Source organism: Notolepis coatsorum, assembly GCF_963971535.1.
Source record: "Notolepis coatsorum genome assembly, chromosome: 11".
Taxonomy (NCBI): Eukaryota; Metazoa; Chordata; class Actinopteri; order Aulopiformes; family Paralepididae; genus Notolepis; species Notolepis coatsorum.
Window position 1 is genome coordinate 124264352 of NC_140175.1, and position 22198 is coordinate 124286549.

The window sequence follows — 22198 nt, forward strand, 5'->3', positions numbered from 1 at the left end:
GGGAGTGTCTTATTCCACAGAGAGGGGGGGGGGGCACAGGTAAAGGGAACACAGGGAGGGGGATATATTTACATGGGGACATAATTATACCACAGAGCTCCACTACACTACTGTCTCTCAGAGCTCCACTACTGTCTCTCAGAGCTCCACTACTGTCTCTCAGAGCTCCACTACTGTCTCTCAGAGTTCCACTACTGTCTCTCAGAGCTCCACTACACTACTGTCTCTCAGAGCTCCACTACACTACTGTCTCTCAGAGCTCCACTACACTACTGTCTCTCAGAGCTCCACTACCCTGCTGTCTCTCAGAGCTCCACTACACTACTGTCTCTCAGAGCTCCACTACTGTCTCTCAGAGCTCCACTACTGTCTCTCAGAGCTCCACTACACTACTGTCTCTCAGAGCTCCACTACTGTCTCTCAGAGCTCCACTACTGTCTCTCAGAGCTCCACTACCCTGCTGTCTCTCAGAGCTCCACTACTGTCTCTCAGAGCTCCACTACACTACTGTCTCTCAGAGCTCCACTACTGTCTCTCAGAGCTCCACTACTGTCTCTCAGAGCTCCACTACCCTGCTGTCCCTCAGAGCTCCACTACACTACTGTCTCTCAGAGCTCCACTACACTACTGTCTCTCAGAGCTCCACTACTGTCTCTCAGAGCTCCACTACTGTCTCTCAGAGCTCCACTACCCTGCTGTCCCTCAGAGCTCCACTACACTACTGTCTCTCAGAGCTCCACTACACTACTGTCTCTCAGAGCTCCACTACCCTGCTGTCTCTCAGAGCTCCACTACCCTGCTGTCTCTCAGAGCTCCACTACTGTCTCTCAGAGCTCCACTACTGTCTCTCAGAGCTCCACTACACTACTGTCTCTCAGAGCTCCACTACACTACTGTCTCTCAGAGCTCCACTACCCTGCTGTCTCTCAGAGCTCCACTACTGTCTCTCAGAGCTCCACTACACTACTGTCTCTCAGAGCTCCACTCCACTACTGTCTCTCAGAGCTCCACTACACTACTGTCTCTCAGAGCTCCACTACTGTCTCTCAGAGCTCCACCACACTACTGTCTCTCAGAGCTCCACTACACTACTGTCTCTCAGAGCTCCACTACTGTCTCTCAGAGCTCCACTACACTACTGTCTCTCAGAGCTCCACTACACTGCTGTCCCTCAGAGCTCCACAACTGTCTCTCAGAGCTCCACTACCCTGCTGTCTCTCAGAGCTACACTACCCTGCTGTCTCTCAGAGCTCCACTACTGTCCCTCAGAGCTCCACTACCCTACTGTCTCTCAGAGCTCCACTACCCTGCTGTCTCTCAGAGCTCCACTACTGTCTCTCAGAGCTCCACTACTGTCTCTCAGAGCTCCACTACTGTCTCTCAGAGTTCCACTACTGTCTCTCAGAGCTCCACTACACTACTGTCTCTCAGAGCTCCACTACACTACTGTCTCTCAGAGCTCCACTACACTACTGTCTCTCAGAGCTCCACTACCCTGCTGTCTCTCAGAGCTCCACTACACTACTGTCTCTCAGAGCTCCACTACTGTCTCTCAGAGCTCCACTACTGTCTCTCAGAGCTCCACTACACTACTGTCTCTCAGAGCTCCACTACTGTCTCTCAGAGCTCCACTACTGTCTCTCAGAGCTCCACTACCCTGCTGTCTCTCAGAGCTCCACTACTGTCTCTCAGAGCTCCACTACACTACTGTCTCTCAGAGCTCCACTACTGTCTCTCAGAGCTCCACTACTGTCTCTCAGAGCTCCACTACCCTGCTGTCCCTCAGAGCTCCACTACACTACTGTCTCTCAGAGCTCCACTACACTACTGTCTCTCAGAGCTCCACTACCCTGCTGTCTCTCAGAGCTCCACTACCCTGCTGTCTCTCAGAGCTCCACTACTGTCTCTCAGAGCTCCACTACTGTCTCTCAGAGCTCCACTACACTACTGTCTCTCAGAGCTCCACTACACTACTGTCTCTCAGAGCTCCACTACCCTGCTGTCTCTCAGAGCTCCACTACTGTCTCTCAGAGCTCCACTACACTACTGTCTCTCAGAGCTCCACTCCACTACTGTCTCTCAGAGCTCCACTACACTACTGTCTCTCAGAGCTCCACTACTGTCTCTCAGAGCTCCACCACACTACTGTCTCTCAGAGCTCCACTACACTACTGTCTCTCAGAGCTCCACTACTGTCTCTCAGAGCTCCACTACACTACTGTCTCTCAGAGCTCCACTACACTGCTGTCCCTCAGAGCTCCACAACTGTCTCTCAGAGCTCCACTACCCTGCTGTCTCTCAGAGCTACACTACCCTGCTGTCTCTCAGAGCTCCACTACTGTCCCTCAGAGCTCCACTACCCTACTGTCTCTCAGAGCTCCACTACCCTGCTGTCTCTCAGAGCTCCACTACTGTCTCTCAGAGCTCCACTACTGTCTCTCAGAGCTCCACTACCCTACTGTCTCTCAGAGCTCCACTACCCTACTGTCTCTCAGAGCTCCACTACCCTGCTGTCTCTCAGAGCTCCACTACTGTCTCTCAGAGCTCCACTACTGTCTCTCAGAGCTCCACTACCCTACTGTCTCTCAGAGCTCCACTACCCTACTGTCTCTCAGAGCTCCACTACTGTCTCTCAGAGCTCCACTACCCTACTGTCTCTCAGAGCTCCACTACCCTGCTGGCTCTCAGAGCTCCACTACTGTCTCTCAGAGCTCCACTACTGTCTCTCAGAGCTCCACTACACTACTGTCTCTCAGAGCTCCACTACTGTCTCTCAGAGCATCACTACTGTCTCTCAGAGCTCCACTACACTGCTGTCTCTCAGAGCTCCACTACTGTCTCTCAGAGCTCCACTACTGTCTCTCAGAGCTCCACTACTGTCTCTCAGAGCTCCACTACACTACTGTCTCTCAGAGCTCCACTACTGTCTCTCAGAGCTCCACTACTGTCTCTCAGAGCTCCACTACACTACTGTCTCTCAGAGCTCCACTACTGTCTCTTAGAGCTCCACTACTGTCCCTCAGAGCTCCACTACTGTCTCTCAGAGCGCCACTACTGTCTCTCAGAGCTCCACTACTGTCTCTCAGAGCTCCACTACACTGCTGTCTCTCAGAGCTCCACTACTGTCTCTCAGAGCTCCACTACACTACTGTCTCTCAGAGCTCCACTACTGTCTCTCAGAGCTCCACTACACTACTGTCTCTCAGAGCTCCACTACCCTGCTGTCTCTCAGAGCTCCACTACACTACTGTCTCTCAGAGCTCCACTACCCTGCTGTCTCTCAGAGCTCCACTACCCTGCTGTCTCTCAGAGCTCCACTACTGTCTCTCAGAGCTCCACTACCCTGCTGTCTCTCAGAGCTCCACTACACTACTGTCTCTCAGAGCTCCACTACACTACTGTCTCTCAGAGCTCCACTACACTACTGTCTCTCAGAGCTCCACTACCCTGCTGTCTCTCAGAGCTCCACTACTGTCTCTCAGAGCTCCACTACACTACTGTCTCTCAGAGCTCCACTACTGTCTCTCAGAGCTCCACTACACTACTGTCTCTCAGAGCTCCACTACTGTCTCTCAGAGCTCCACTACCCTGCTGTCTCTCAGAGCTCCACTACCCTGCTGTCTCTCAGAGCTCCACTACCCTGCTGTCTCTCAGAGCTCCACTACTGTCTCTCAGAGCTCCACTACTGTCTCTCAGAGCTCCACTACGCTGCTGTCTCTCAGAGCTCCACTACTGTCTCTCAGAGCTCCACTACGCTGCTGTCTCTCAGAGCTCCACTACTGTCTCTCAGAGCTCCACTACTGTCTCTCAGAGCTCCTCTACTGTCTCTCAGAGCTCCACTACTGTCTCTCAGAGCTCCACTACCCTGCTGTCTCTCAGAGCTCCACTACTGTCTCTCAGAGCTCCACTACTGTCTCTCAGAGCTCCACTACTGTCTCTCAGAGCTCCACTACTGTCTCTCAGAGCTCCACTACACTACTGTCTCTCAGAGCTCCACTACTGTCTCTCAGAGCTCCACTACTGTCTCTCAGAGCTCCACTACCCTGCTGTCTCTCAGAGCTCCACTACCCTGCTGTCTCTCAGAGCTCCACTACTGTCCCTCAGAGCTCCACTACTGTCTCTCAGAGCTCCACTACTGTCTCTCAGAGCTCCACTACTGTCTCTCAGAGCTCCACTACCCTGCTGTCTCTCAGAGCTCCACTACCCTGCTGTCTCTCAGAGCTCCACTACTGTCTCTCAGAGCTCCACTACCCTGCTGTCTCTCAGAGCTCCACTACTGTCTCTCAGAGCTCCACTACTGTCTCTCAGAGCTCCACTACCCTTCTGTCCCTCAGAGCTCCACTACCCTGCTGTCCCTCAGAGCTCCACTACCCTGCTGTCTCTCAGAGCTCCACTACTGTCTCTCAGAGCTCCACTACTGTCACTACTGTCTCTCAGAGCTCCACTACTGTCTCTCAGAGCTCCACTACTGTCTCTCAGAGCTACACTACTGTCTCTCAGAGCTCCACTACCCTGCTGTCTCTCAGAGCTCCACTACTCTGCTGTCTCTCAGAGCTCCACTACTGTCTCTCAGAGCTCCACTACTGTCTCTCAGAGCTCCACTACACTACTGTCTCTCAGAGCTCCACTACACTACTGTCTCTCAGAGCTCCACTACTGTCTCTCAGAGCTCCACTACTGTCTCTCAGAGCTCCACTACACTACTGTCTCTCAGAGCTCCACTACTGTCTCTCAGAGCTCCACTACTGTCTCTCAGAGCTCCACTACACTACTGTCTCTCAGAGCTCCACTACTGTCTCTCAGAGCTCTACTACACTACTGTCTCTCAGAGCTCCACTACACTACTGTCTCTCAGAGCGCCACTACTGTCTCTCAGAGCTCCACTACACTACTGTCTCTCAGAGCTCCACTACTGTCTCTCAGAGCTCCACTACACTACTGTCTCTCAGAGCTCCACTACCCTACTGTCTCTCAGAGCTCCACTACTGTCTCTCAGAGCTCCACTACACTACTGTCTCTCAGAGCTCCACTACTGTCTCTCAGAGCTCCACAACTGTCTCTCAGAGCTCCACTACACTACTGTCAATCAGAGCTCCACTACTGTCTCTCAGAGCTCCACTACTGTCTCTCAGAGCTCCACTACTGTCTCTCAGAGCTCCACTACACTACTGTCTTTCAGAGCTCCACTACTGTCTCTCAGAGCTCCACTACTGTCCCTCAGAGCTCCACTACCCTGCTGTCCCTCAGAGCTCCACTACTGTCCCTCAGAGCTCCACTACACTACTGTCTCTCAGAGCTCCACTACTGTCTCTCAGAGCTCCACTACCCTGCTGTCCCTCAGAGCTCCACTACCCTGCTGTCTCTCAGAGCTCCACTACTGTCTCTCAGAGCTCCACTACTGTCTCTCAGAGCTCCACTACTGTCTCTCAGAGCTCCACTACTGTCTCTCAGAGCTACACTACACTACTGTCTCTCAGAGCTCCACTACACTGCTGTCCCTCAGAGCTCCACAACTGTCTCTCAGAGCTCCACTACCCTGCTGTCTCTCAGAGCTACACTACCCTGCTGTCTCTCAGAGCTCCACTACTGTCCCTCAGAGCTCCACTACCCTACTGTCTCTCAGAGCTCCACTACCCTGCTGTCTCTCAGAGCTCCACTACTGTCTCTCAGAGCTCCACTACTGTCTCTCAGAGCTCCACTACCCTACTGTCTCTCAGAGCTCCACTACCCTACTGTCTCTCAGAGCTCCACTACCCTGCTGTCTCTCAGAGCTCCACTACTGTCTCTCAGAGCTCCACTACTGTCTCTCAGAGCTCCACTACCCTACTGTCTCTCAGAGCTCCACTACCCTACTGTCTCTCAGAGCTCCACTACTGTCTCTCAGAGCTCCACTACCCTACTGTCTCTCAGAGCTCCACTACCCTGCTGGCTCTCAGAGCTCCACTACTGTCTCTCAGAGCTCCACTACTGTCTCTCAGAGCTCCACTACACTACTGTCTCTCAGAGCTCCACTACTGTCTCTCAGAGCATCACTACTGTCTCTCAGAGCTCCACTACACTGCTGTCTCTCAGAGCTCCACTACTGTCTCTCAGAGCTCCACTACTGTCTCTCAGAGCTCCACTACTGTCTCTCAGAGCTCCACTACACTACTGTCTCTCAGAGCTCCACTACTGTCTCTCAGAGCTCCACTACTGTCTCTCAGAGCTCCACTACACTACTGTCTCTCAGAGCTCCACTACTGTCTCTTAGAGCTCCACTACTGTCCCTCAGAGCTCCACTACTGTCTCTCAGAGCGCCACTACTGTCTCTCAGAGCTCCACTACTGTCTCTCAGAGCTCCACTACACTGCTGTCTCTCAGAGCTCCACTACTGTCTCTCAGAGCTCCACTACACTACTGTCTCTCAGAGCTCCACTACTGTCTCTCAGAGCTCCACTACACTACTGTCTCTCAGAGCTCCACTACCCTGCTGTCTCTCAGAGCTCCACTACACTACTGTCTCTCAGAGCTCCACTACCCTGCTGTCTCTCAGAGCTCCACTACCCTGCTGTCTCTCAGAGCTCCACTACTGTCTCTCAGAGCTCCACTACCCTGCTGTCTCTCAGAGCTCCACTACACTACTGTCTCTCAGAGCTCCACTACACTACTGTCTCTCAGAGCTCCACTACACTACTGTCTCTCAGAGCTCCACTACCCTGCTGTCTCTCAGAGCTCCACTACTGTCTCTCAGAGCTCCACTACACTACTGTCTCTCAGAGCTCCACTACTGTCTCTCAGAGCTCCACTACACTACTGTCTCTCAGAGCTCCACTACTGTCTCTCAGAGCTCCACTACCCTGCTGTCTCTCAGAGCTCCACTACCCTGCTGTCTCTCAGAGCTCCACTACCCTGCTGTCTCTCAGAGCTCCACTACTGTCTCTCAGAGCTCCACTACTGTCTCTCAGAGCTCGACTACGCTGCTGTCTCTCAGAGCTCCACTACTGTCTCTCAGAGCTCCACTACGCTGCTGTCTCTCAGAGCTCCACTACTGTCTCTCAGAGCTCCACTACTGTCTCTCAGAGCTCCTCTACTGTCTCTCAGAGCTCCACTACTGTCTCTCAGAGCTCCACTACCCTGCTGTCTCTCAGAGCTCCACTACTGTCTCTCAGAGCTCCACTACTGTCTCTCAGAGCTCCACTACTGTCTCTCAGAGCTCCACTACTGTCTCTCAGAGCTCCACTACACTACTGTCTCTCAGAGCTCCACTACTGTCTCTCAGAGCTCCACTACTGTCTCTCAGAGCTCCACTACCCTGCTGTCTCTCAGAGCTCCACTACCCTGCTGTCTCTCAGAGCTCCACTACTGTCCCTCAGAGCTCCACTACTGTCTCTCAGAGCTCCACTACTGTCTCTCAGAGCTCCACTACTGTCTCTCAGAGCTCCACTACCCTGCTGTCTCTCAGAGCTCCACTACCCTGCTGTCTCTCAGAGCTCCACTACTGTCTCTCAGAGCTCCACTACCCTGCTGTCTCTCAGAGCTCCACTACTGTCTCTCAGAGCTCCACTACTGTCTCTCAGAGCTCCACTACCCTTCTGTCCCTCAGAGCTCCACTACCCTGCTGTCCCTCAGAGCTCCACTACCCTGCTGTCTCTCAGAGCTCCACTACTGTCTCTCAGAGCTCCACTACTGTCACTACTGTCTCTCAGAGCTCCACTACTGTCTCTCAGAGCTCCACTACTGTCTCTCAGAGCTACACTACTGTCTCTCAGAGCTCCACTACCCTGCTGTCTCTCAGAGCTCCACTACTCTGCTGTCTCTCAGAGCTCCACTACTGTCTCTCAGAGCTCCACTACTGTCTCTCAGAGCTCCACTACACTACTGTCTCTCAGAGCTCCACTACACTACTGTCTCTCAGAGCTCCACTACTGTCTCTCAGAGCTCCACTACTGTCTCTCAGAGCTCCACTACACTACTGTCTCTCAGAGCTCCACTACTGTCTCTCAGAGCTCCACTACTGTCTCTCAGAGCTCCACTACACTACTGTCTCTCAGAGCTCCACTACTGTCTCTCAGAGCTCTACTACACTACTGTCTCTCAGAGCTCCACTACACTACTGTCTCTCAGAGCGCCACTACTGTCTCTCAGAGCTCCACTACACTACTGTCTCTCAGAGCTCCACTACTGTCTCTCAGAGCTCCACTACACTACTGTCTCTCAGAGCTCCACTACCCTACTGTCTCTCAGAGCTCCACTACTGTCTCTCAGAGCTCCACTACACTACTGTCTCTCAGAGCTCCACTACTGTCTCTCAGAGCTCCACAACTGTCTCTCAGAGCTCCACTACACTACTGTCAATCAGAGCTCCACTACTGTCTCTCAGAGCTCCACTACTGTCTCTCAGAGCTCCACTACTGTCTCTCAGAGCTCCACTACACTACTGTCTTTCAGAGCTCCACTACTGTCTCTCAGAGCTCCACTACTGTCCCTCAGAGCTCCACTACCCTGCTGTCCCTCAGAGCTCCACTACTGTCCCTCAGAGCTCCACTACACTACTGTCTCTCAGAGCTCCACTACTGTCTCTCAGAGCTCCACTACCCTGCTGTCCCTCAGAGCTCCACTACCCTGCTGTCTCTCAGAGCTCCACTACTGTCTCTCAGAGCTCCACTACTGTCTCTCAGAGCTCCACTACTGTCTCTCAGAGCTCCACTACTGTCTCTCAGAGCTACACTACTGTCTCTCAGAGCTCCACTACCCTGCTGTCTCTCAGAGCTCCACTACTCTGCTGTCTCTCAGAGCTCCACTACTGTCTCTCAGAGCTCCACTACTGTCTCTCAGAGCTCCACTACACTACTGTCTCTCAGAGCTCCACTACACTACTGTCTCTCAGAGCTCCACTACTGTCTCTCAGAGCTCCACTACTGTCTCTCAGAGCTCCACTACACTACTGTCTCTCAGAGCTCCACTACTGTCTCTCAGAGCTCCACTACTGTCTCTCAGAGCTCCACTACACTACTGTCTCTCAGAGCTCCACTACTGTTTCTCAGAGCTCCACTACACTACTGTCTCTCAGAGCTCCACTACACTACTGTCTCTCAGAGCGCCACTACTGTCTCTCAGAGCTCCACTACACTACTGTCTCTCAGAGCTCCACTACTGTCTCTCAGAGCTCCACTACACTACTGTCTCTCAGAGCTCCACTACCCTACTGTCTCTCAGAGCTCCACTACTGTCTCTCAGAGCTCCACTACACTACTGTCTCTCAGAGCTCCACTACTGTCTCTCAGAGCTCCACAACTGTCTCTCAGAGCTCCACTACACTATTGTCAATCAGAGCTCCACTACTGTCTCTCAGAGCTCCACTACTGTCTCTCAGAGCTCCACTACTGTCTCTCAGAGCTCCACTACACTACTGTCTCTCAGAGCTCCACTACTGTCTCTCAGAGCTCCACTACTGTCCCTCAGAGCTCCACTACCCTGCTGTCCCTCAGAGCTCCACTACTGTCCCTCAGAGCTCCACTACACTACTGTCTCTCAGAGCTCCACTACTGTCTCTCAGAGCTCCACTACCCTGCTGTCCCTCAGAGCTCCACTACTCTGCTGTCTCTCAGAGCTCCACTACTGTCTCTCAGAGCTCCACTACTGTCTCTCAGAGCTCCACTACCCTACTGTCTCTCAGAGCTCCACTACCCTGCTGTCCCTCAGAGCTCCACTACCCTGCTGTCTCTCAGAGCTCCACTACCCTGCTGTCTCTCAGAGCTCCACTACTGTCCCTCAGAGCTCCACTACCCTGCTATCTCTCAGAGCTCCACTACCCTGCTGTCTCTCAGAGCTCCACTACCCTGCTATCTCTCAGAGCTCCACTACCCTGCTGTCTCTCAGAGCTCCACTACTGTCTCTCAGAGCTCCTCTACTGTCCCTTAGAGCTCCACTACTAAACACCATCACACTGAAGGTTCCTGGTTCGATTCTGGCTCTTCCCGGCATCATGTTGAAGTGTCCTTGAACAAGACACTTAACCCCTAACTGCTCCCAATGAGCAGGTTATGGTAAATGGTTAATGGCTGCTTTTTTATATAACGCTTTTATCCAAATCGCTTTACAATTTGCTCCTCACATTTGACCCATTCACTCACACATTCACACACCGACGGCGGAGGCAACCATGCAAGGTGCCAACCTGTTCATCGGGAGCAATTAGGGGTTAGGTGTCTTGCTCAAGGACACATTGACACGCTGCCCGGGAGGAGTGGGAATCGAACCGGGAACCTCCGGATTGCCAGACGACTGCTCTACCTCCTGAGCCACTGTCGCCCCAGGTTGGCACTTTGCACATGGCACATGTGTGTGAATGTGTGAGTGAATGGGTGAATGTGAGGCATAAGTTGTAAAGCGCTTTGGATAAAAGCACTATATGAATGCAGTCCATTAGAAGTTGCTGTTTGACATCATTACATTTACATATTATACCTTTAATGTCATTGACAGCAGACGTACCACCCACCATGTACATCTACATTAGCTGTCCTTTACTTCTCTCTCTCTGCTCTACATCTACATTAGCTGTTCTTTACTTCTCTCTCACTGCTCTACATCTACATTAGCTGTCCTTTAGTTCTCTCTCACTGCTCTACATCTACATTAGCTGTCCTTTACTTCTCTCTCTCTGCTGTACATCTACATTAGCTGTTCTTTACTTCTCTCTCACTGCTCTACATCTACATTAGCTGTTCTTTACTTCTCTCTCTCTGCTCTACATCTACATTAGCTGTTCTTTACTTCTCTCTCACTGCTCTACATCTACATTAGCTGTTCTTTACTTCTCTCTCACTGCTCTACATCTACATTAGCTGTCCTTTACTTCTCTCTCTCTGCTGTACATCTACATTAGCTGTTCTTTACTTCTCTCTCACTGCTCTACATCTACATTAGCTGTTCTTTACTTCTCTCTCACTGCTGTACATCTACATTAGCTGTTCTTTACTTCTCTCTCACTGCTGTACATCTACATTAGCTGTTCTTTACTTCTCTCTCACTGCTCTACATCTACATTAGCTGTCCTTTAGTTCTCTCTCACTGCTCTACATCTACATTAGCTGTTCTTTACTTCTCTCTCACTGCTCTACATCTACATTAGCTGTCCTTTACTTCTCTCTCACTGCTCTACATCTACATTAGCTGTCATTTAGTTCTCTCTCTCTGCTGTACATCTACATTAGCTGTTCTTTACTTCTCTCTCACTGCTCTACATCTACATTAGCTGTTCTTTACTTCTCTCTCTCTGCTGTACATCTACATTAGCTGTTCTTTACTTCTCTCTCACTGCTCTACATCTACATTAGCTGTCCTTTAGTTCTCTCTCTCTGCTGTACATCTACATTAGCTGTTCTTTACTTCTCTCTCACTGCTGTACATCTACATTAGCTGTCCTTTAGTTCTCTCTCACTGCTGTACATCTACATTAGCTGTTCTTTACTTCTCTCTCTCTGCTCTACATCTACATTAGCTGTTCTTTACTTCTCTCTCTCTGCTCTACATCTACATTAGCTGTTCTTTACTTCTCTCTCACTGCTCTACATCTACATTAGCTGTTCTTTAGTTCTCTCTCACTGCTGTACATCTACATTAGCTGTTCTTTACTTCTCTCTCTCTGCTGTACATCTACATTAGCTGTTCTTTACTTCTCTCTCACTGCTCTACATCTACATTAGCTGTCCTTTACTTCTCTCTCACTGCTCTACATCTACATTAGCTGTCCTTTACTTCTCTCTCTCTGCTCTACATCTACATTAGCTGTTCTTTACTTCTCTCTCACTGCTCTACATCTACATTAGCTGTTCTTTACTTCTCTCTCACTGCTGTACATCTACATTAGCTGTTCTTTACTCCTCTCTCTCTGCTGTACATCTACATTAGCTGTTCTTTACTTCTCTCTCTCTGCTCTACATCTACATTAGCTGTTCTTTACTTCTCTCTCTCTGCTGTACATCTACATTAGCTGTTCTTTACTTCTCTCTCACTGCTGTACATCTACATTAGCTGTCCTTTACTTCTCTCTCTCTGCTCTACATCTACATTAGCTGTTCTTTACTTCTCTCTCACTGCTGTACATCTACATTAGCTGTTCTTTACTTCTCTCTCTCTGCTGTACATCTACATTAGCTGTTCTTTACTTCTCTCTCTCTGCTGTACATCTACATTAGCTGTTCTTTACTTCTCTCTCTCTGCTCTACATCTACATTAGCTGTTCTTTACTTCTCTCTCACTGCTGTGCATCTACATTAGCTGTTCTTTACTTCTCTCTCTCTGCTCTACATCTACATTAGCTGTTCTTTACTTCTCTCTCACTGCTGTGCTGGAGGATAAGGCCACATCTCCTCTTTGACTGTTCCGGGCGAACCTCAAGTCCTGACACATCAATATCACTGATTGATGAGCCTTTGATGGTCCATCTTTAATGCAAAGTCAGACTCCAAGAAGTCGACTAAAAATAATAAAGGAATCGAATGACATCATAGGCATACGCTTGAATGAGTCATCTGGGATTAAGGCGGAGGATTTCACAGCTCAGCAGTCTCACGCCAGCCTCCTGCAAGCCTCCAGCCTCTGAGACGATTAACAATATTGCTTAAGGCATATTGGTTGTGTGGTTCATGAAGCAAAACTGATCCTTTCATGAGCAGAATATCACTTTCTAGCGTTTGGCCTTAAGTGAAATTTGATCTCATAGCCTATGCCCCTGTAATTACTCCAAATGGCCAAATATTCCAAAAGTCCAATTCACTGTAAATGATGTTGGTAATGAGATGTTATTAGGATTATAGGTCACTTACCAGCTAAAGGTGTTGCTGAATAGCCCGCAGGGATTTGGCTCAATTTGGGGATTCATGGAGGTGCATTCCAAAAGATCTAATGTTTTTAGATTATGTCGATTTTGCACAACTTGCCATCAATTAATTATTTTAAGGAACAAATCAATACTTTTTTATTGGAGTTGAGTAACAACATTTCAAGAGGAAGGCGATCAACAAGAGAATATTCCCTCTTTACTCTCACCTCTGCTAAACTCATTTCCCCTTTGCCTTTAAAGGTGAAGGCAGGGCCACAGTGAAGACAGGGCCACAGTGAAGACAGGAACACAGTGAACACAGGAACACAGTGAAGACATGAACACAGTGAAGACAGGAACACAGTGAAGACAGGAACACAGTGAAGACAGGGCCACAGTGAACACAGGAACACAGTGAAGACAGGAACACAGTGAACACAGGAACACAGTGAAGACATGAACACAGTGAAGACAGGAACACAGTGAAGACAGGAACACAGTGAAGACAGGAACACAGTGAAGACAGGGCCACAGTGAAGACAGGAACACAGTGAAGACAGGAACACAGTGAAGACAGGAACACAGTGAAGACAGGGCCACAGTGAAGACAGGAACACAGTGAAGACAGGAACACAGTGAACACAGGAACACAGTGAAGACAGGAACACAGTGAAGACAGGAACACAGTGAAGACAGGAACACAGTGAAGACAGGAACACAGTGAAGACAGGAACACAGTGAACACAGGAACACAGTGAAGACAGGAACACAGTGAAGACAGGAACACAGTGAAGACAGGAACACAGTGAAGACAGGAACACAGTGAAGACAGGGCCACAGTGAAGGCAGGAACACAGTGAAGACAGGAACACAGTGAAGACAGGAACACAGTGAAGACAGGAACACAGTGAAGACAGGAACACAGTGAAGACAGGAACACAGTGAAGACAGGAACACAGTGAAGACAGGAACACAGTGAAGACAGGGCCACAGTGAAGACAGGAACACAGTGAAGACAGGGCCACAGTGAAGACAGGAACACAGTGAAGACAGGGCCTCACTAGACAAAGTGAGCCAGCGAGGTGGTATTCTACCAACGAATGTGGACAGAGCAGTTGTTTGCGAGGTGCAGTGGCCTCTGATCTAATGCTCGTTAATCTCCGCCTAAGAGAGAGGAAAGCAGCACCGCCTACCTTTCTTCAACTGTTGAAGGATATACGCTCAGAGGAAGAGTATGAGGCCTCAAGGAAGAAACTCTTCCCTGCTGTGCAGTGTGTTCCGGTGATGACAGAAATTGACAGAAAACAGGCCGTAAATCCAGAGCCTGAAAGCCGAAATAAAGGAGCTAAAATCCGTAGTTGCTGCAGTGGCGACTAGGCCAGACCGAGGCAGGCAAGATACTGGGGAGAACATGGCTCTCAATGTAGCCACACCCAGTGAGCTTCGTCCTGACTCCGAGTTAACGGCATTGAGGAAACGGATGAAGCGACTCCAAAACAAAGTCGACCAAAGAGTGACTCCCAGAGAAACTGCGGCTGCAGTCTCAATGGTGGACGTGTCAAGACCTGTCTCCAGCTATCCCCGGAGATCGCCAAAGGGTGCAGAGGAGAAATTCTGCTACCGGTGTGGCGAGGGTGGTCATTTTGCAGGGAAGTGTCAAAACCCTGAGAACCTGGCTAAGGTTATCAAGAGACTAATTCATGCCCTGAGAGTAGCAAAAGACCAGCAGCAGACAGGTAGTGTCACTCATGGTAACAAGAACTGTGAATTGAAAAAGAGTGCAGTTACCTTACAGAGTCCATTTATCCCTGAGGGTTTGGTAGGGCCACCTAGCCTTGTACAGTTGAAGGTTAGTGAACAACCTTGCACCGCACTGTTAGACAGCGGCTCCCAGGTGACTATAATTTTTGCACCCTGGTATCAGAAGTACTTATCTCATGTCCCAATTCAGCCTGTCTCTGGGCTAGCCCTCTGGGGTCTAAGTGAATCCAATATGAGTTACCCCTACCTTGGCTATGTAGTTGTAGATGTAGAGTATCCAGTCAGATTATGACAGTCCTTGCACTCATCTGCCCGAGCCCTAAGACTGCAGACCAGACATCTGTCATTGTAGGGACCAATGCTAGTCATGTCAGGCGATTGGTGAAGCAGTGCAGAGACGGTGGGATTGATGTGACTTCGACCTTAGGCGTCCAAGCTTGTGCTGTAGGAGACCAGGCTACTTTGAAGCGCTCAGATGAGATGGTGGAGGGAGAAGATAGAGTAGGCTCAGTGAGGTGGATAGGACCGGGTCCGTTGACTCTACCCCCTGGTGGTGATGTGCAAAGTTGAGCTAACACAGGCAGTAGGCCAAGAGATCCTAATGCTAGACGCCTCACCAATAGCCCCTCTCCCTGCTGGTGTGTCACTGCAGCCCATGGTAGTGTGTAGCCAGGCCATGGACATCAACAGTTTCAAAGTCCTAGTAAAAAATTACTCTCTGAGAGAAACAAGCATAGCAGTGGGAACGGTGATTGGGCATCTGCACCTGATGGATTCAGTCACTGTCATCCCGCCCAAAGAGACAACCTCATCAGAGTTTGATGAGAGCAGAATCAACTTCGGAGACTCGCCTATCCCAGAAGAGTGGAAATCCTGTCTTCTCTATGGAAGAGTGGGATGTCGGACTAGTTAAAGGGGTAGAACACCAGATCCGTCTCTCTGATCCTCGCCCATTCCGTGAGCGTTCACAACGACTGGCACCTGCAGACATTGAAGATGTGCGAAAGCACCTACAAGAGCTCCTGCAGGCCGGGATCATAAGAGAGTCTCGGAGCCCCTTTGGCTCATTAGAGCTGAAGATTAAATGCGATTGTGAGTTTCCCATCAATCAGGTTTGCAACAGGGTTTTTTGTTTGTTTGTTTGGTTTTGTTTATTAGATGCCGGCTTAGGTATATAGTATATTGTATTATTGTACAGGATATTTCATTTGTAATTAGCTGTATCATTAATGCCATTTTGGATATAGGTTTTCATTTATATTTCCTTTTTTGATATTGAGCACATGGTGCCTTTGAGACAATACTTTATTTATTAACTAACATTTTCTTTATTCTGTAATGTGTATATATATACACACACAGTGTATGTAATATATAACACTATATGTTCAATACAGATTATTTTTATATTTAAAGTTAAGTGTCTGGCTTGATCATTTCTATCTTAAATGTATTGATGTTATATCCCAAACAGATATTCGTATATTCGTATTATTAGATTAGTAAGAGCTAGGTATTGTATTTCATAAAGAACCTAAGGCCCTGCCCTCTAATTCAACTGGGGTAAAAGGGGCTACATGCACATAGCAACATAAATGCACATAGCAACATAAATGCACATAGCAACATAAATGCACATAGCAACACAAATGCACATAGCAACACAAATGCACATAGCAACATAAATGCACATAGCAACATAAATGCACATAGCAACACAAATGCACATAGCAACACAAATGCACATAGCAACACAAATGCACATAGCAACATAAATGCACATAGCAACATAAATGCACATAGCAACATAAATGCACATAGCAACATAAATGCACATAGCAACACAAATGCACATAGCAACATAAATGCACATAGCAACATAAATGCACATAGCAACATAAATGCACATAGCAACACAAATGCACATAGCAACATAAATGCACATAGCAACATAAATGCACATAGCAACACAAATGCACATAGCAACACAAATGCACATAGCAACACAAATGCACATAGCAACATAAATGCACATAGCAACAAAAATGCACATACAGATGAAGCCATGAATTGTCATTGGACGACCGCTTGGGCACCGTTTGGGCACCGTATTAACGGTAACAATGACCAGCAGGGGCGCACAACGTGCCCGACGTGCCTGCTCTCTGTTCATTCAGGAGGAGCTCCGCGCTCGACAAAGGGAGAGAGAGGCAGAGAGAGAATGAGAGAGAATGGACAAAATGCACTGCAATGTTGTGTTCTGACCGCGTGTATGCCTTCTACAACGCTGTTCCAGTTCCGCGTTGCCGCTTTGCGCTCTGATTGGCCGAGCGCGCGCATGAGCCGCGACGCGGCCCTCAGCCAGGCAGCAATACTAAGTTCCAGTTAACCTAATTTATACCGTAAGCAATCATTAAAAAAATATACCGTAGGGCGGTCAGGTGGCGTAGCGGAGATTGCGTTCGTCACCAACACCGTATTAGAGGGTGGGAAAGCTGGTGGGTGGGTCCGGGTCATTGTAAACAGCGACTCCTACAGTTCGGTCGGGGCGCCTGCTCAGCGCGGATAGGATCTAAGGGGGGTAGTGTGATCCTTCCACACGTTACACCCTCTCAGTGAGAGTCCGCGCTGCCAGGTGAAAAGAAGCGAGACGTGTGTCGGAGGAAGCACGTAATAGCCTCCACTCTCCCAGACCGACTGTGGGGGGTAAGGGCGCAGTGACCAGGAAGGGGATTGGGAATTGGCATAACGACTAACATTGGGATGGGAGAAAATCGGAGGAAAAAGGAGGGGGAAAAAGATCAATAAAAAAATATATATATATACCGTTAACTGGAATATGTTGTTTCTTTACACATATGTTGGATTATGTAATTGGTTTGTCATGACAAACCAATAAAAATCGTGCGACTCGGGCTTCATCGCCGCCTTCGCGACCCTGATAGTTTTTAGTTCATTGATCTAGTAATATTTGATGTCAATATCTTATATATATCTAAAGGCCATAATGTATAATATGCCTAATGGGGCCTGGCGTCTGTGTGTCTGCCTTCTCCCTCCCTGCATGTGGCGTGACCTGCTGACCTCGTGGCTGTCTCCTTCCACACACACCCATTAACACACACAGGGCCCCCTGTACATCCTGATCACGCGCCTCACACACACACATCCTCCTCTTCCGACGCGCACACGCATACACACTCACGTACGCACACACACACATCGCTCACCCACACTTACAAACACATACACACAGTTACACACCAACTGTTATGAGAACTGTCATGAATATCATGAACCATTAGATGGATGTTAACCAGATGGCCCCCTTAGAAAACATCCATTAACTCTTGCACTTAGACACACACACCACACAGCCTAGCACACACACACCACACACACACCCATACATACACACACAGATACATACACACACACACCCCTCCCCTTCTCTCTCTGTCCAAGAGGGTATAAATGACATGTAATGTGATGTATTCGTTCATATACTGGTGTGCGAGAGGATGAGCCCGTGTGCATGGGCTGCACGAGGGTGGCTGTTCTCTTCTCTGTGAAATAAAAGCTCTGTTTGAAATACTCTGTCGTTCTGCGAATCTTTTGGTCGACTGGTCCATGACCATATCAATTCAAGAACTCACGAGGGACAGGTTATCCCTTTCAATTAAAAGGATAATCTCTCGATCTTCCACTTATAATGTAAACTAGCACGGGGTTCTTTTAATTGAATGTCGGCTAGGTGAGCAGAGATGAGACAAAGAGTCAGATGCGGCAGTCTCCAGTTTACTGAACTCTCACAGCACAAATAGATCACAATCTGGACTCCAGGCATATGTACATCCACGCAGGGAGAGCACAGTTGCACAGGAGCCCTGATGATACAGAAGTCAGCTCATTTATACATTTGTCGTTGGACACACCTCTTTCTGGTTTGATGATCGATAGCTGTCATCGTCATCGTTGAGGACAAAGGGAATATGAAACCGGGAAAAGTACGAGGGAGGGGGATTCCGGGGGATAAGTTCATTGTCTTATTTTAGTCATTACTCTTGCTTATCGTGATACTTGAGGCAGATCATTGAGAGGTCGAAGTAATTATGTCTGTATGTAACTAGTTTACCTGTTTGACCCAGCACTTAGTCAAGGGTACTTTCGTGATTTTCATGACAGTTGGTGTGTATCTGTATGTGTTTGTAAGTGTAGGTGAGCGATGTGTGTGTGTGTGTACGTGAGTGTGTGTGCTTGTGCGCTTCGGAAGAGGAGGCTTAGTAATGACTTCCTAGGGCCATGTGTCTGAGGCTAGTAATGACCTCCTAGGGCCATGTGTCTGAGACTACCTGTGTGTATGTGTTTGTAAGTGTGTATGAGTGTGCGCAGGGCCGCCTCAGGGGGTGTGCGAGCAGTGCGGTCGCACAGGGCCTCGCGGGAAGGGGGGCCTCGCAAAAAAAAAAAAAAAAAAAAAAAAAAAAAAATTTATTAATTTTTTTTTTATTATTATTTTTTTTTTTTTTTTTTTTTTGCGAGGCCCCCCTTCCCGCGAGGCCCTTTTTCATCACAGACCTAAAATCTAGTTTTGCTTATATGCTTATATATTTCACATTAGACACGTTTGTAGAATGTGTCTGACTTGTTCCTGGGTCTGCAGTCCTGCAGCTGCAGACATACTCACTATTGGAGCTCAGCCTCTGGGGTTCTGCAGCAGCATTGGTTTCAACGAAGGGAGTGGTTTTACTTACATCATGTGTAGACAGTGTAGACGCCGGCAGCGTGAGTCGGCTGCGTTTGACATTTTCGCGCGTGCAGCTTTTGACTATGCTTAGTTATGCCCAATAGCCAAGACGAAGAAAGAGGTCGGTCATTATCACGTTAGCTAATCTATCCAGAGGAGCGCGGCGAGGCGAGTGGATGTCTTTTCAAAAGAAGCAATACGCCGAAAGGTGTCCAGTCTGCCGGAAAGTACTCGAAGAAGAAGAAGAAGAAATTACACCGTGGGGCCAAGAAAGTTTCCTTCCACGTTGATACTGCGTTATGGTGAGTGACCGTGAGTCAACATATGATTATATACCCGCCGTGGATCTGTCTTTCTCTATCTGGAGCCAAACTGGTCGACGAGCTAATACTACTAGTAGCTAACGCTAACGGTGTGTGCCTGGTGGTGAGAGCACCTGGCTGTATGCAGCTACATAGAGCCACGTGCCTGATTGAGCTAACTGTTAGCCAGACGCCATGTGTGGGCTGGCTGGCTGGCTGTCGGCCCACCACGTCCTCCCCACACCCAGTCTCCTCGGCCGGAGCCGTGGCCCCCCGTACTATACCAGGAGGGAGGGGTGGGGAGCGAAGGTGGAGGGAGGCGCGCTGAGGCCTTTCGTCAACGTGGAGACCTGTGTTGCGGCCTTTCGCCCTGCGCCCTCGTGCAGCCAGGTAACTAAGATTAATGAAAATGTCATGACATTACCCCACTCTTACTTCCTTCCCCTCCCGAATGTTTTGTTAATAACGATGTTTTTTTCCAGGCAAAACATATGCTACTTCACAACATTTGGAGATACGACATGTGCTGTGTGTGAATGGTGTAGCTTGTGTAGCTTGTGTAGCTTGTGTAGCGTTGGGCCATTGGCCAAAGCTGTGTGTGGCCTGGTGTCACAGAGTACCTGGCTAGCCTATTTAGCTGATGTCGGCCATTGGCTCCTTGCTTTGGTTTCTCTGGTATACCCTGCTCTTCTTGTTGGATTTAAGTGTTGATCTTTGTCCTTTTGAATCTGTCATACATGCTCTAGTCTCTAACACACACACACATGACAAACACACATGTTCTCTCTCTCTCTCTCTCTCTCTTTCTAACACACACAGTCTGCCTATGGCGGCCTTTCTCGATGGCTAGGCTGTGCTCAAGGATCTTCAGTCACAGTGCTCAGGTATTCTGCCACTGTGTACTCTCTGTTTAGGGCCAAATAGCATTTCAATTTCTTTCCAATGTGTCTCTCTCTCTCTCTCTCTCTCTCTCTCTTTTGATCTTTGTCCTTTTGAATCTGTCATACATGCTCTAGTCTCTCTCTAACACACACACACATGACAAACACATGTTCTCTCTCTCTCTCTCTCTCTGTACACTGTATATTGACTGTAGAACGGGAGCTCTCTTTCGCTCTCTCTTTTGCTATATGTTGACTGTATCATGCCCCGCCTCGGGCAGCGCTATTATTTAAGAATATGTTGACTGTATATATAAAAAAAAAAAAAATATATATATATATATATATATATATATATATATAATTTTTTTTTTTTTTTTTTTTTTTACCTTTGGGGGGGGGGGGGGGGGGGGGCCTCGCGTTAAATCTCGCACAGGGCCTCGCATTTCTCCCAGGCGGCCCTGAGTGTGCGTACATGAGTTTGTGTGCGTGTGAGGGAGACATGGGTATGTGTGTGTGTGTGAGGCGCGCGTGTGTGTGTGTGTGAGGCGCGCGGGTGTGTCTGTGTGAGGCGCGTGTGTGTGTGTGCGTGAGAGGGGTTTGTGTGTGTGTATGTGTGTCCATCTATGTGTGTTAATGGGTGTCTGTGTGGAATGAGCCTACAGTCATCAGGTCACTTAAACCGTGTGTGGAAAAATAGACTGCAGCCTGCACCAAGGGTCAGCAGGTCAAGCCAAAATGCAGGAGAGAGGAGAAGGCAGATATACGTGCCTTTAAATATAAAATATTAATTCTATCACCCAGTTTGATGGTTATATCTAACAACCCTCCGTGCTGCGATAAGGCTTTCAACAGCGGGGAGAGTATGCTGCCGCGAGCGGCATCACTGAGCTCGCCATGGTGTCCGCTGGACGAAGCCAGAGACGGTCTTATTATGGGGCTTATGCCGAGAAGCAGTAACACAACAGTGAACACATAGTTGCAATGCATCTGTCAGTCGTACTTAACTATGTTACTGTTGTGTTACTGCTTCGCAGCATAAGCCCCATAATACTCTCCCCGCTGTTGAAAGCCGGAGCACGGAGGGGCGGTGATGAGCGCAGCGATGCCGCTCGCGGCGCCTACTCTCCCGGCTGGCGGAAGCCTTATCGCAGCACGGCGGAGGCGCTTGTCGCGGCTCATGCGCATGCGCACGCTCGGCCAATCAGAGCGCAAAACGGCAATGCGGAACTGGAACAGCATTGTAGAAGGCATAGACGCATTCTGACCACATGTTTTGGCTAAAATACATAGGGCGGAATCCACAGAGAATGGATTGCGCGAAGCAAATTGCATTTGCGGAGCCTGCTCTGCGTCTGCGAGGTATCCACGAAAGCACATTGCTCGATGAGATACCAGCGCAGACACGCCCAATATGTGTAGCTCGCGAGCAGTCTGCAGTCCGCACTCTGTCCCCCTGAAATGTGTGTGTCGAAATGTAGCGCGCTGTCAAGTTTAGCGCTGTCCAAAAAAATAAAACAAATTAGAAATCAAGAAATCACTCCATCCATTAACTCAACTGGACTGTCATACTATTCATTTGCACTAGCACTATTGCACTTGGGACATTGATATTATATTATTGATGTTATTATTTTATACATGCTATATTCAGTATGTTTGTATGTGGTGATGCTCTAAATTCAATTCCGTTGGACCAACAATG

The 22198-nt window shown here is 48.9% G+C and overlaps 1 protein-coding gene across 1 annotated transcript in view; it reads right to left on the reverse strand.

Moving 5' to 3' along the window:
- The window catches only part of pip5kl1 (phosphatidylinositol-4-phosphate 5-kinase-like 1), a gene marked incomplete at both ends in the record, with an annotated part of 469911 nt that extends 448972 nt beyond the window's left edge, over nucleotides 1–20939 (reverse strand). Inside the window, one exon of the mRNA XM_084325069.1 lies at nucleotides 20883–20939. Within this exon, the coding sequence (XP_084181195.1) occupies nucleotides 20883–20939 (57 nt within the window). The remainder of the gene's footprint in view (nucleotides 1–20882) is intronic.
- Between the last annotated feature and the right edge of the window lie 1259 nt (nucleotides 20940–22198).